The 16,484-nt window shown below is 32.4% G+C and overlaps 1 protein-coding gene across 2 annotated transcripts in view; it reads right to left on the reverse strand.

Annotated features, from left to right (window-relative positions):
- NCAM2 (neural cell adhesion molecule 2) overlaps window positions 1–16,484 on the reverse strand; it is a 517,778-nt gene that overhangs the window by 120,409 nt on the left and 380,885 nt on the right. For both annotated transcript variants that reach the window (XM_032406278.1, XM_032406279.1), the window contains exon 9: window positions 10,083–10,233. In XM_032406278.1, the coding sequence (XP_032262169.1) occupies window positions 10,083–10,233 (151 nt within the window). The remainder of the gene's footprint in view (window positions 1–10,082; window positions 10,234–16,484) is intronic.

The following is a 16,484-nucleotide window of genomic DNA, read 5'->3' on the forward strand; positions in this document are numbered from 1 at the left end:
TCATACTGGATATAAAATCTAAACAGTTAGCATTAGAACCAACTTATTTCTAAATATGAGCCATCTTCTTTAAAGTCTGAACAGCTTAAATGTATTATGGTGAGTATAAAAGTTAGGATCATAAGACAATATTTCAATCGCAGATATAAATATGCGTCCACTATGACCAAGAAGTTTTCCTAATTTCAAAGTATTTACTAAGATTATTTCTTAAATATTAAAATCCTGTTCACATCTTATCTACCTTATCCTGGACATGCAGTAGATAATGCTATGAGAATCACTGTTATCTTGAGATTGTGAAATGTGAGGAAAGAATTATGTGATAAAGCAAACATGTATCAATTCTATGAAAGGTGTGTAAATAATGGAAGTAACGTGAGTCTGTTGTAAGATTAATTAATATTGCCACATCCTTAAAGGGTTTCTGATATTCCTAATGCTTTTACACTACAGAAGAAAATGCATGTAAATATTGCTGTTATGTCTAAGCAGGTGCAGAAAGCTGGATGAGAAATAAAATGTAAAGGAAAAATTCAATATTTCTTAACATGCATTGTTATCATGTAACTGTTAAATTAAATTTCTCACATAAAATAATTAAGTCTAATTAACAGGTAATATGCAATGAGTAGATTGTCACAATACTTAATGATATTCTAATTTTAATCAAAGGTACTATGTAATCCGTGTTTATTGCATTAAACCACATATCACATGCCTGTTATCTCCTTTGTTTTATAAATTGGAACTTTAGGTCAACCTATGTTTCTTAGTAAGGGTAATGCCTTTGAAATGTTGAAAATAAACTGTCAGGAAGCCAAGAAATCTGTTTCAGATGAAACATAAAAGAGGTTTTGAATTTTAAAAAAAGGGGGTTTAATCTAAACACCTTAACTTTAGTGCTATTACAGTAAATATGGTTGGTATCAATTATAAATGGCTTGATTCTTTTTCACTCCTTTTTAGAAATAAGAGACTGTAGCTGCTTGAGTTAGGCAGTGAAGATTGTTCTGGTCAGTGTTTTATGATATTGTGTAATTCGTCTGTGGTTTTCATAGTTCCTCCACTGTTTTTGATTTAAAGATGCAGAATAAAAATATTCTTACCATTTCTAACTTGTAAATATTTATTTACAAAAATAACTTCTCATAGCATTGCGTGTCAGGTTCTAAAAGTTTCAATGGTATTATAAATTAGCTGCTAAATAAAACATCCTATCTTATAAAAACACAGGCTTTAATTACCAAGAAATAAGCTTATTAGATAGCTTCAGTACTTATTATTGGTGCAATATCCAATTAAAATTTCTACTATTCTTTATATGAAGGAATATAAGATTTTTTATTACAATGGTGGTATCATAAATGTAAAAAAAAAAGTTCCCAATTTCATAATAAAATTACTCTAATTTACAAGGAAAATAATTGAAAGAGAAGAGCAGGCTGACTAAATTTTAAATGATGACCATGGTTACATATTCTGAATGATCATTTAACGCTACCCCAAAATAATGCTCACTGTAGACAAATGATACCATTGTGCCATTTCCTCTATTTCTATCACAAGAATAAAATCTGAACTTTAGCAATTAATGAAATTAAGGTTAATAATTATCTTAATTTCTATTTAAGTAAAATTCATCTCTCACCAGCATATTTACATAACTTAGCATAAATGAATTTTCCACCATCTTTTTCATCAACTTTAAGCATTTTTATATTCAATTTTAATAAATTATATTATCCATAAGGTAATAATCTCATAAACATATCACAGAGAAGAGGTTAGGCACATGGATGGGCAAAATTTTATCATGCTAAAGCTAGAATTTATTCTTAAATGTAGTATAAAGTTGGAAAAGTGGGCTAGGCTCCCAACATATTTTGTATTGTCCTGGAATTCATGAGTAATTTTAATTGTAAAAAATAAAGAATTCTCTTTAAGGTATATGAAGAAATACCATAAAAATTTGGATTAATCAAAGAGGAAGCTAGACTTCTAGAGACTTACAAATAATTTATAACGGCTATTTAAATCATATTCATCATGAGGAGAAAACAAGAGGAAACATCTTATATATAGCATCCGTGTGTAGGTTAGAACCACAGGAAAAACTCCTTTCAGTTGGAGATTTAAAAAAAAAAAAAAAGAAGGAAAAATGTCAATGGAATGCACAATTAAATGTGTTTATTCATCTTAAAATATAAGACATTTTCTTTTCTTGTACATAAAATTTAGCTTTTATCAGAATTATCTCTCTATAGCTGAAGGATGCCATTAAAAACTTTGAATATCTAATTCTAAACCTCAGCTAAAGCTATCCTGTCTCTTAATTTAAAATCTGAAATGAGGCGCGCCTGGGTGGCTCACTCATTTAGCATCTGCCTTCAGCTCAGGTCATGATCCCAGGATCCTGGAATCTAGCCCCGCGTTGGGCTCCCTGCTCAGCGGGAAGCCTGCTTCTCCCTCTCCCACTCCCCCTGCTTGTGTTCCCTCTCTCGCTGTCTCTCTCTCTCTGTCAAAAAATAAAAATCTTTAAAAAAATAAAAAATAAAAAAAATAAAATCCGAAATGATTTACATATGCAGAACTTAATACACTTTTCAGGATAATTAAGGTCTGTGTAGAGATAAATGAAATTGCACAAAAGACTGATTTACTGAAAGGGAAAAAAGAAACTTAACTTCTTTTTAGGACTTTGCATTTTAAATAATCTTTGATTGGTGTAATGCTTTATTTGAGAATATATGATTTATAAAAAATAAAAACAAAAATAAGAAATTTGAAAAAAAAATAAAAGGCAGAAATATACTAAAAACTCCAAAAAACTGAAATTAAAACATTCGTATCTTGATTCCAGAGACTAGGGAAACCAAATATTTTTATGATTTAAGTTTGTATGAAGAATAGAATATATAGAAATTTCTGCTTCCATAATGGCAGTATAAACTTGTGATTTGTCCATCTCCCCTATTGGTAATGATTAAAAGCTCTAGAGATGACACAAATTAAACAAAAATACAAAACAATAGCAAAAGTCACTACTTAAGCCTTCTGTAGAGTAAATAAAATCAGGAGATTGTGGAAGGGAATTAAAATTGGTGTCCCACTTCTTTTTCTCTCTCATGACTTTTTCTAGAGGGCAGGCCATAGTTGAGGTGCTTCACCGTGATACTAGAGCTAAAATATATCCAGAAGTACAACAGTTCCTTGGAAGAAGCCAATACAAGATGAATAGGAAGGGGGCAATCCCAAATAGGGATCATAGAAGGAGATGCCAGAATTCTTCATATAAATCACAGAAATCAGCCTAAGTCCTGAGCTTTGAATACATGGGACAGGCACAAACTTGCATAACAAAGGCTTTAAGAAGTTAATTGAGATTTGAGTCACCACTCATAGTAGGCAACAAAGAATTTAGAAGTGAACATCTGCTTAATACACTTTTTCCAGATGTTTGTCAAAAGTCTTAGAGTCTGCACAACATAATATTTATAGTATCCAGGACTCATACCAACATTTCTTGACATCCAATGAACCAGAAGAATATGATCAATTCTAAAGAGAAAAGACAATCAACAAATGCATTCCAAGATGACTCAGATGTTGATTCTATCAGATTTTAGATTTATAGATTTTGGAGCGGTTATTCTAACTATGCTCCATGAGATAAAGGAGAGCATAGATAAAATGAGTAAGAATAAAAAAAGTCAGCAGAGAAACAAAACATATAAAACAGAACAAAATTAGAAATTCAGGAAAAAAAATTAGTATCTTAAAACAAAAAACTCACTGATTGGGCTTAGGAGCAGAAAGGAGATGGTGGAATAAAAGGTCTATAATATCAAAAAGAAATTGGATCTTTAGGGATGAAAAAAGAATGAAATAAATGGTAAATGGATAAGTAAATTAAAATATTATCTCTTCAGTTCCTAAAAATATGTATGACTCTTCAATACACAATTTACCATAATTTCTGGTGAGATTTCAATGAATGTAGATGTAATATATATGAAATCAACAATAGAAAGATCAGCGGTGGGGCAGGTGTAAAGGGATCTATATAGTTGCGAAGTTTCTCTACTTAATATAAGGTATCAAAATATTAACTCTATATAAGACTGTGAAATGTTAGGTTTGTGTATTATAATTCCTATAGAATCACTTGAGCAAAACAATACCAAAAACATATTGCCAACATACAAATTAAAATAAATCATTAAAATCTCACATAACTCAAAATAATGCAGAAAAATCAAACAGAACATAAAAAAAAAAAAAGAGGGAAAAAAGCAGAAAACAAAATTTTATACCTGAATGAGACTATATCAATAACACCATTCAGTTTAATATTCTAGCCTATGAACTATGGACAAAAATATAGTCCAAGGACCTCTTATATGTATGCTTACAGTTAAGAATGGTTTTTACATTTTTAATCGTTTGTAAGAGAGCAATGCACGAGACTTTAAGATAGTTTGTAGATGACAGAGATCATATAAGGAAAATTTAAAATATTTATTACCTGGCCCATTTATTGCTGATCCCTACTTCAAACACTTTTAAGTTAGAGATTGACAGAATAAATAAAAAAGCAATATTCTGTCATATGCTGCCTAAATAGACACAATTTAATTTCACATAAAAATATAGCTAGGTGGAAAGTAAATAAATGAAAAAGGGTGTATTCAGATAACTATCTGAATATTATATAAAATATATTAAGGCAAATGATTAGTGGAGAAAATAAAAAATAATTCATGAGGAAGACATGTGGGAGAGAGAGCAATGACTTCCCCCCCAGCACCAAAGATATTCACATCATAATCTCTAGAACCTGTAAGCATGTTATTTTACATGGCAAAAGGAACTTTGCATCTGTGATGAAGTTAAAGATGTTGAGTTGAGAAGAATATCTTGGATTATCCAATCTATGGATACAATGTATCCAATGTATCCAATTATCTCATGTAATGAAAAGTCAGAGACAGAGAAGATGTGAGAAAAGTAGCAGAATTAGAGTGGGGTGATGTGAGAGAGACTCCATCTGCCTTTGCTGGTTTTAAAGATGGAAGAGGACCAAGAGCCAAAAAATGTGGGCAGATTCTAGAAGCTGAAACGGACAGAAAACAATCTCCCCTAGAGCCTCCACAAAGGAACACAGCCCTCCTGACATTTCATTCCAGTGAAAATCATTTTGAACCTCTGACCTTCAGAACTGAAAGATAACGTATTTATGTTGTTTCCAGCAATTAAATTTGTTGTCACTGGTTTTAGCAGAAATAGAAAACTAATACAACATACAAGCTATAAATGTCCATGGCCTCCTGAGCCTAAAGATATATGATGCAAAACTCAACAGGATTAAAGTGAGAGAGAAATGTTCACAATCATGGTAGAGGGTTTTAACACCTCTCACTCTGATAAAACAGCTATACAAAAAAAGTAAAGACAGAAGATTTAAACAACACTGTCACCTCCCTCTATCTAACTGATATTTATAGAACACAGCATTCTATGACTGCAGAATACACCTGCTTCTCATACACACTGTGTAGTTACTGAGATAGATCAGATGCTGGGACATGCATCTCAATAAATAAAAAAGAATAAAAAATCACACAATGGGGTATTTTTGAGCAAAACTAAATTATATTAGAAATAAATAACAGCAAAATATCTAGGAAAACATTAAATATCTGGAGATTAAATCCTTACAAATAACTATGGACCAATGATGAAATCATGAGAAAAATTAGAAAATATTTTCAAACATTTGAATGACAACAAAAATACAACATATCATAATTTTGGGGTTGCACTGAAGTATTGTTTAGTGGGAAATTTAGAGTTTTATATGGTTATATTAGAAAATAAGAAACATCTAAAGTAAATGACTTAATATTTCACTTCAAGAACCTATAACCAAAGATCAAAGCAAGTCCAAAATATATAGAATGGAAATAATGAAAATAAAATGGAAATCAACAAATTATAAAACAGATTTATATATAAAGAATGTAAATTAACAAAGCCCAAAGCTAGTATTTGGTAAATATCAACAATATTGGCAAATCCTTGATTAGAAAAAAGAAAGTCTTTTAGAAAATAGTGCTGAGTTATTTTGATAGATGTATGAAAAATAATATATATCGACTCCACAAAAATGAATCCAAAATAGATCATAGACTTTAATGCAAAATCTAAATCAACAAAACATTAAAAAGAAAGCCTAGAGGTGCCTGGATAGCTCAGTTGGTTCTGTCTGCCTTTAGGCTCAGGTTATGATCCCTGGGGTCCTGGGATTCAGCCCCACGTCAGGCTCCCTGCTCAGAGGGGAGTCTGCTTCTCCCTCTCCCTATGCCCCTCCCCACTACTTGTGCTCTCTCTCTTACACAAATAAATAAAATCTTAAAAAAAAATAAAGTAAAATAAAATAAAATAAAATAAAATAAAATAAAATAAAATGAAAGCCTAGACATAAATCTTTGTGGCCTTAGGTTAGGTAATGATTTCTTAGATGGAACATGAACAATATCATATATGCATCCAGTTTGATAAGGTGGACTTGAGCAAAATTAAAATCTCTTGCTCTTCAAAGAAACATATTTATTCCAGAAAAAAAGAACAACTATCTCCACACAATGTTCAAAATGTTCACAAAGGCGTTTCGTAATAGCCCCAAACTGACAACAACCAAATGCCCATCAACAGGTGACTAAATAAACAAACTATTTTATCCACAGAATGCAAAGACAGGAAAACATTATAAATTTTTGATTCATATTCAACATATCAATGTGTGTTGACTGAAAGTGCTTAGCAAAAAATTAAAATTAAAGTAATGCATGATTCCATATATATAAAGTTTTGGAAGTACAACTAAATTATAGTGATAGAAAGTAGACTAAAAATTGCCTGAGGAGGAGAGTGAAAGAATAAATGCATTACAAAGGAGCTTGAGAAAATTCTTGGGGGTGATGTAAATGTTTGTTTAGATGATTGTGATAGATTTGCGGGCACATCCATATGTCAAAATTGATCACATTTGCCCTTTATATATTGGCATTGTACTATGGTCCAACCATATTTCAATAAGGTTGACAACAGGGGATATTTATTTTTCTAATTATTTCTACTAAAGAAGAATGAAGTTAAATTTTTAAAAAAGGAAAAATTGATCACATGTTCTAAAAGCTATCAATAAAACAAAACAAAAATTATTCTTGAAACAATGGTTTAATAGTTGAAAAAAAACTATTTTATTACTTTTAAAATACTTTTATCTAGCCAGCTTCTAATCAACAAGAAACAACAATCTCAAGGAATGTTCAAAGAATTTTCAAAACATTCTTTTACAAAGCAAGTTGTTTTTTTTAAACCTTCCTAAATAAGAGATACTATATAATTTGCTTGTGAGCTTTATTCTAACCATTTACTTCAGAAAATTAAACAGGCTGACCAATGTCTAAACCTTTATTTTATTTTATTTTTTTTTTAAAGATTTTATTTATTTATTCGACAGAGAAAGTGAGAGAGTACAAGCAGGGAGGAGTAGTAGAGGGAGAGAGAGAAGCAGGCCTCCCGCTGAGTAGGGAGCCTGACGCAGGGCTCGATCCCAAGACCCTGAGATCATGACCTGAGCCGAAGGCAGACACTTAACCATCTGAGCCACCCAGGCACCCCAATGTCTAAACCTTTAAAGCAAAGGGGAAATACCTCTGTGATCAAAAGCAACTTGTACTTTGTTATATCAGTCCTTGAAAAACACAGTGCCTTAAGTATTTTTTTGTATTAAAGTATTCATATATTAAAAGATCACAAGAACATGCAATTTGTACTGCAACATACAATCACGTGTTTACCCCATTATTTTTTACCTAGGTGAAATCACTAATATCTAAAAATCTCACATCATTTTATATCAGCATTTCACATTATACTGATATTATTCTCCATCTATCACTTTGATATCTGAATTAAAGTTGAGGTTGATTTAAATCATTGTTATTCCAGTGTTCTAATAAAGCATGGGCTCTGTTGTATTCATTTTGGGTCCACAATCACTCAGTACCGATTCTAAATCTTAAACAGCTCAATGAAAAGACCCTAGGTTTGATCTAGTATGGCTTTTTAGAATTCTTTTCAATGAGGTTTTAAAACACAGACACAGAAATTATAGATCTTAATTTAGCTTTTCATTTATTTCATAATGAAAACTTAGGTAGGCGTCCATGGAGGGCAATTTAGAAGTTTTAGGACACCTTTGAAGGATGTGGCTATGCTTGAGTAAAAGCATTTTTAAATGGTTAAGTATGATGAAGCCCCAAGAATTTCTTCCTTCAGCCTTCTTAATTTACATATATGGAAACTGAGGTCCCAGGGATGCAGGTCACACAACTAATTAGCACCAATCCTAGCACTGGTACAGTAACCTAATATTGCCTGTATGACCCAGTCTGCCTTACTGTGTTTTGGAAACAACGACAATGCTCATTTCTCATGAGCTCCACTTTTCTGAGTACTTACAGCAGTGATTTAGTAATAATTCTATGATATGTCAAATAAGCTTTTAAATATTTAAAAATGCGAAGAAAAAAAAAGCCCTAAGTTTTATTAAGAGAATATGATTCCTACCACTTTTTTAGCACAGTGAGAAAAGGCTGGGAGTATTCTATGAACTTCCCTCCAAACTGGTTGGGCAGCTCTAATATAAATCATGTTTTGTCACCCTTAAATTTTTGCTCATGTAGGTCCACATTAAAGAAAAGGAAAAAAATAACAAAGTAAATTTTGGATTAAAATACATATTTTGAATTATAAAATATAAGCAAGCATGTTGAAAGTTTGAGAAATATCTATAATTTGCTACAAATGTTGACTTGAAAAAGAAATGTATATATATTAATATGTAACATATTAATATGTATATATAAAATGGGAAGATAGTAGAAAACAGTATTATGAAAAAAAGCTAAATAAATTATTAGCATCACTTCTTCCTTTGTATGCCCTGAATAATATCATAGCATTTTTTGTTTCTTTGTTTTTTTTTTAAGATGTATGATGGCAATAAAACAACTTTCTTGGAAGTTCCCTAACTTTAGCAAATGAAATCTGTAATTTGTGAAATAATTATTTAATATCCTTCATAATTTTTTTTATAATTGTTTAATTGGCCTTTCCATGAATTTCTTAACAAGGACATTTATGAATAGGTAAAATAATATGGATTATTTGTGTCTGTTCTTGAGGAAATATTTGCTTTCTAAAGACATTTTCAACAAGAAAATATATCTTATTTCATAGTTATCACTACATTCTATCAATATTAATGTACTAGAAATTCTCCAATAGAAATGTTTTGTCAATAAGAGCATCTTATACACTCCTACTATGACAGTTATGTCTTCTTGAACATCAGAGAATCTCCAACATTGATGATTCTTGAATATTTATTGAAAATAATATTAAATTTCTTCCTTTTTATGAACATACATATGAAATTATTCTAAAATCTCACTGAATGATGTAAGGTGGATTGTGCATGTACATTAGTCCTCATATTCCGCCAATCTCACATCTCCTTGTCATAATTCCTCTTAACAGACAATAAGCATTATTCTGATAAAATATGAATGCTGATATATTAAATCATCTTAAAAATACAATTTTATATCTTATGAGGATGTAAAATAATTCAACAAAATAACTACACAGGTGAAACACAGGACCATTAATATTATAAATCAACAGAAAAACTCTTAAGGAGATACTAACCAGTTACTGATAACTAATACAATTCAATTTATATTGTGTTTGGGTTAAACACACTGCAAAAAAAGAAAATCACAATTTTCAGAATTAGTATCAAAACCATCAAATAGCACTGTGAAATGCCCTATAACATCCACTAGATGTCTCTAATAACTGACTCTGAATGGCTACATTAGTTCTAGAGCTATGAGTCAAATACCGAATCATGAACTTCAGAGGTATTTTGAGGATCCTACCAAAATTCGTATTTTCCAAAGCAGACAAAATTGTTTTAATAAACATACGAAAGAAAAATAACTTACATTCAATATCAAGGTACATGCTCTTTTGGTGCCCTCCAATCCTACTCGCAGCTTCACAGTCATATCTCCCTGAATCTGACAACTTCACATCTTTAATATGCAGTGATGAGCTTCCATGATGCCCTTTGACTTCGATACGGCCGTCTGGGCTCTGTTTACATCGATTCAGGAAAAAGAAAGATTTTACGCTTGTTTCATGCAAATGATGACCAAACATAGGGTGTTTATCACATATATGATAAATGAAAATAAAGTCTTAACTGCATTACTTTTTTTTTTTTTTTTGAAAGCAATGTTTCTGTATTTATGACTTACTGTTTTTGGCTTTTCCATTGTACCTGCCCACTTGCTTACAGGGACACTAACATGTAGTAAAAACTTCAACACATGTTTTATCAACCTCTTTTATTTAGTGCACTCTGTGCTTTTTAAAAAGCTTGCTTGTTCTTCTAGGAAGGGCTTTGTTGGCTTCCAATTATGCTCCTTGCAAACATAACAGAACAACAATGCCTGTTCAATTCTGGCTGAAACACACCAGAAAATGATATTCCTCTTTCACTTTAGTTTCCTATTTCACCATGTATAGATAATGTATCAAGATGTCTGAGAATTAAATCCTTTAATAAGAATTTATAGTTATTTTTGAATGAATGAAACAGCACTGTTCCTAAACCTATTTAGTACATTACTCATAACAGATAAATTATTAAACAGCACTATTTAAGTCATTCTTAGAAAGTCAATGGAAACAACATGGAAAAGATTAATCACATATTTGATGAATATTGATGCAAATCAAGGAATTGCTCATAATCCAATAGCCTATAGATTACATTTCAAATAAGAATTCTTGTGTGCAACCTAATTGGTATACCTACAATTGTTTTCTTAAATCACTTAAATACCTTTATAGCACACATATTAAAACAAAGACAGTTTATTTACTGAATTTTACTTTGTACAATCAGGAAATATAGTGAAATTTGGCATTTTATAATTAATTTGTAACATGTACTTTACTATTATTGAATTGATTATTTTCAATATTTTAGGTTTTCGTGCCTCAATAAAAACTTCATACCACACATTTATTTTGAAATATGTAAGTTATTATGTAATAATATAATGGTTGTTTAATTTTCTATATAACTGAAATTCAAATAAATTTCAATACATGTACTTTGTATTATTAAAACTTGTTTATTTTCTTTTATTAATATCAACAGACTATTTTAAAGCTCTTTTTCAAACATGAAGTTGACTGAGATACAATATGATCACTCTTTTGTCTTCTAGTTTTATACGGGCGTGCAATTACTATACAACCATATCAGTCACTCATAATTCATTTACTATCATTATCGTAAAAATGTTCTTCAAAAACAAAGAAACAAAAACATGCTGGGAATGTATTATGCAACCCAGATCAGGCCAAAAATATGTTCCCCAACTCTCAAGTATTGCTAAAAAATAGTAAGGTGAGGCTTTCAAGCAGAAGGCATTCTCTTCTGCCAATATTTAAGATGCTCGGCTGCCAACCCAATCACTTACTTGAGAGGAAAGAAAAAAATGCAGAAACTCACAGAAGTTAAAATTAGAATAAGTAAACTCAAAAGCAGAATGGCCAATTTGTTATACAAATTAACTACTTTTTGATAACTAAATGGGTATTAGTTCCTTATTTTATTGTACCTCTATCTATCCTTGGCCCCTATTGAACTACCCTTCCTTCCTTAAGCGCAGATTTCCCTTGGCTTTCAGGACACCCACACTCTCCTGTGTTATCTGACTACTTTTTAGTCTGGGTTGCAGCTTCCTCTCTCCCTGGAGGCCTCTGGCTTCTGTCCTGGACGCACCCAATGCACTCTGCTTAGACACTCTCATCCCCTCCCATATTAGCAGTTGTGATCTCTAGTCACTCTTTCTCCAGGCAGGATCCCGCTTTGCCTGGAGAGCTACGGAACCAGCTTTGTCTCTTTCGGGGCATGCCCATTTGATAGGTTTCTCAAACCAGCATGCGCAGATCTGAACATATCACTCCCTCACCCAGTATAACCTGCTCTTCTCCTGCGGTCTTCCCTTCCATGAATGGTACTAATTATTTCTCATGCCCGTGCTAGACCATGTCTTCAGTCTTAGATCAGTTTCTGAACCTTTATCTATTGATATTTTAAATGATGATAAATCTCAGTTTTATCATCTTGTTCAACATTATCATTTTCGATGTTTAGTAACTGTATTTCCATGGACCTATCTGCTCTCTGCTTCACCTATTTGCAATCTTAGTCATGCTGTTGAGTTGGAAGAACACTAATGGGCTTCTCTGGATTTCAGAGAGAACAAGAATCACACTTAGGGTGAATGTAACCAAAAAAGATTCCCTGACTCTGCAAAAGCTGTCAGCATTATGTTATTTCTTATGTTTCTCTAGCAAAGTCTCATTGCAGATGCAGAAATTATTTCTTATGTAGCTAAGAATAAGTTTTTTAAAAAGCAAACTTAATTCTCATAACAACTTCATGAAGGTTTCATATCCCCTGTGCTCTATAATCATGAATAACATTGTACTGATGTCCGAATAAACTCCCAATGTCTCAGCCTGACATTTAAGGACTTCCATCTGACATTGCCTTTCTAAGACATCGTTTTTCTGTCTAAGCACACTTTACAATTTGGATACCATTAATTTGGCTTCCAATTAATCTGAATTACTGTCATTTCCATAAGCACCCTACACAGCCCTGTCTCAACCTTTCCCCCCTTACCCCTTCCATATTTACATGGCAGGATTCTCTCATCATTCCTTTAATTTCTTGGGAAAATATCAATTTATATTCAAAATAAATTGACTATTTTATATAATTATTAAATGTACTACTTTGTGCTTTTCTTAGGATACACTACTTTTTCTAATCTTATTGGAACTTCAGAATTCATCCTGTAGGATGATATTATAGTTGAACAAATGTGAGAACATTTTTATTTTTATGGTACTTTATGTTAAAGTCACCTGGACTAGTACCAAGGACAGAACCATTATATTCTAATATCTTTAAAGCAAATTGAGTTATAGTGAAATTGAGATGTAGTTGAGAAAAGGAAAAGTATTCCTCTAGCTATTATTTACTATGAGTTGAAAACTTGCATTTAGTATCTTTATTAATGGCATAAAATACCTTATTAATGATACAAAACAAATTCTTCATTTTTCTATTAGGAAAAATATTGTTCTTTCACAGAATTGAAAGGCAAATATAGCTCCTTTGAAAGTAAACAAGTCCTCATGGTATTACATGTTGTAAATGATATGGTTTTTGACTTACAAAAAGCTATTGGTGTCTGTAAAATTAGTATGATATTAGTAAAGATATTGGAATTGAAAAGTTATTTTCAATGTATCTGGAATTATTAACAGAAATTCTGGAAGAACAGAATTTCTTTGAGAAGGTGTGTGATTCCCTGGGAAATCATAAGTCATTTTCAGACTTGACATTGGCTCTATAATAATTACAATATTCATTTGTCTCAAATACTTACACTAGAAGACCAAAGTCATTCCTTCTCATATCTGACATTTCAAAGGACATCTTTCTCTTTGTGCTACAAAAAGGTATTACACATTTCTGAAAGAAAATTAATTTATATCTTGGCTTTGATTCACCACCTACCAAAGATTCACTTAAGACATCTGATATTTGATTGAGACAGGTTAATGGGCATATTAGCTGTCCATCTAGTATTTTCAGGTTCTATCACTGCATTAAGTAAGATGATTAGAGAGTAAAGTGCTTGACTATACATTATTATTCCAATCCTTTATAGAAAGGCACTCTTTGAAATTTGATTTAATGTTATATTCTTTACCTTTCCAGAAGGTCAGCTTAAGAACTGCTTATTTGAATAGTGTTTCAATATTTTTATAAAATGGTTATTTATAGAATTTTCTGAAAAGAAATGGTTATTTACAGAGTTTACTGTTCTTTCAAGAATCACTTGATGAAATATCTATGTGGTAACTACCTTCTGGAGTTTAGTTCCAACACAAATATTTTGTTGTCAATTTTAATTGTTGGACATTTGAAATTATACAATGTATCAGGTTTATAGGTTGTTTTTGTGACCTTACCCGACTAGACATTTATTGTCAAGTTTAGAACCCAATTGTAGTACATAACACATTTGAGGTGACAGTATTCCCCATCTTTCTTCTTCATACCGATGTCATTGACCTCTTTGGCCTTTTGGGAGATTGGTGAATCATGTCACTTAATTACTCAGCAATTGTCTTCTTGTGCAATTATTCTATGAGAAGCACCCAAGCACTGGGGATACATGTTGGGCAAAACTGAACAATTTTTACCCTTTGGGAAATTAAAGTTCAGCAGATATTAATTAAAAAAAAATCATACAAGTAAACTGAAAAGTACCATGTAGGAATACCAAAGTTTCATCTTATGGGTGAGTCAATGGAGGGGTGGGGTTGAGTTAGAGGAATGTTCCTTGATAAACTGAGGTGTGGATTATGAACTGAAAATAGTGAAAGAGGAGCAGTTTTGTAGAGAGAATTCTAAGCCCGTGCCCCCAGAAGGCATATGAAAGAACTGAAAGAAGCCAGCAGGCACAGAGAAGAGAGTAAGGGCACATGGGATCTCCTGATGTTGGACAGGCAAGCAAAGACAGCATGCTGAACCCCAGACAAGTACAGACATACAGAAAACATGCACCCCTTTATTACACATTCTGGTTGCCTTTTCGTAATGGCATTATATCTCTATTGACTGTAAATTAAATGCAACTTTAAATACTTAGAGATAATGTCAAAACATAACTGCTAATTATATAAACAAGGAAATACTTTCCAAAGGTTACTGGCATTAATTTACCCAAACTAACCTCTCAAAATTGTAACATTGTGTTAAGTTGAGTAATTTCTGCAAAGAATTTTAAACAGAAAGATTCTCTTCCTTCCTTATAAGATTCCTATACTTACTCTTAGCATTAATTTCTCTTTCCTCTGAGCTTGCTCCCAGCTTCTTAATTTTCTTCCTATTTTGATTACCTAAACTGAACTTTTGTACAATTACCCTTCTTCTTAGCATTACAAATTCATGCAAGGAAGAGTAATATGGACAATGTAATTTCTTAACTTACATAATTTTTCCCTACATTCTAGTGCCCTCTTCCTCTCTTTGTATATAGTGTCAATAATTTATTCAACAGATAGGAACTGAATATAATACTGATAGCAGGTAACAATGATAGTTAGACACTATTTTAAATGTTTTACATTTATTAGTTCACTCAATCCCAATTAATCCCAGTTATACTACTAAGAGATTTGGACTAATATTATCCCCACTTTATTTTTTTTATATTTTTTATTATTATGTTATGTTAATCACCATACATTACATCATTAGTTTTTGATGTAGTGTTCCATGATTCATTGTTTGCGTATAACACCCAGTGCTCCATGCAGAACGTGCCATCTTTAATACCCATCACCAGGCTAACCCATCCCCCTGCCCCCCTCCCCTCTAGAATGCTCAGTTTGTTTTTCAGAGTCCATTGTCTCTCATGGTTCGTTAATATTATCCCCACTTTAAAGATGAGGAAATTGAGGGGCTCCTGGGTGGCTCAGTTGGTTAAGCATCTGTCTTCAGCTCTGGTCACGATCCCAGCGTCCTGGGATCGAGCCCCATGTTGGGCTCGGTGGGGAGCCTTTTTCTCCCTCTCCCCCCACCCCCACTCATGCTCTCTCTCACTATTTCTCTCTCTCTCTCAAATAAATAGATAAAATCTTTAAAAAAAAAAAGATGAGGAAATTGAGGAACAGAAACATTAAATAGCTGGCTTCCACACAGCTTACAAATGATAGCACTGGATGTTGAGGCGGTCTGGCCCTGGAGTTCATATTCGGAATTACTCTCCCTCTGTGGCCCATCACCTGAGCCATAACTGTGTGGTTGAACTACATATCTTACCAAAGCTATGTGATACACACTAAGTTGGTTTCTGAGGACAGAACCATGGATCAGAAAGACAAAGTCTCATAGGCCAAAGGGCTTAGAGGAAAGAAATGACAAATCATAATACATGCTGGTATAAATGAACTTCGGGAAGCACACATAATACAGTCTACGGAGATGGGGGACAATGTCTTGTAGGTATCTCTGTCTAAACTAAGACCTGAAGGATAAGTAATAATGATGAGCCAGGCACCAGACTGGCTACATAATTTGCAGGACCTACTGCCAAATGAAATGTGGGGTCTCTTGTCCAAAACTCATTGTGATTTTCAAGGCAACCACAGCAATACATTGAAGCAAACACAGGGCCCTTACAAGTGTCGGGCTCTATGCAACTGTGCACGTATTACATTCATGAAGTCAGCTCTGCTCA

The sequence above is a fragment of the Phoca vitulina genome, unplaced genomic scaffold (genome assembly GCF_004348235.1).
Source record: "Phoca vitulina isolate PV1807 unplaced genomic scaffold, GSC_HSeal_1.0 scaffold8, whole genome shotgun sequence".
Classification (NCBI taxonomy): domain Eukaryota; kingdom Metazoa; phylum Chordata; class Mammalia; order Carnivora; family Phocidae; genus Phoca; species Phoca vitulina.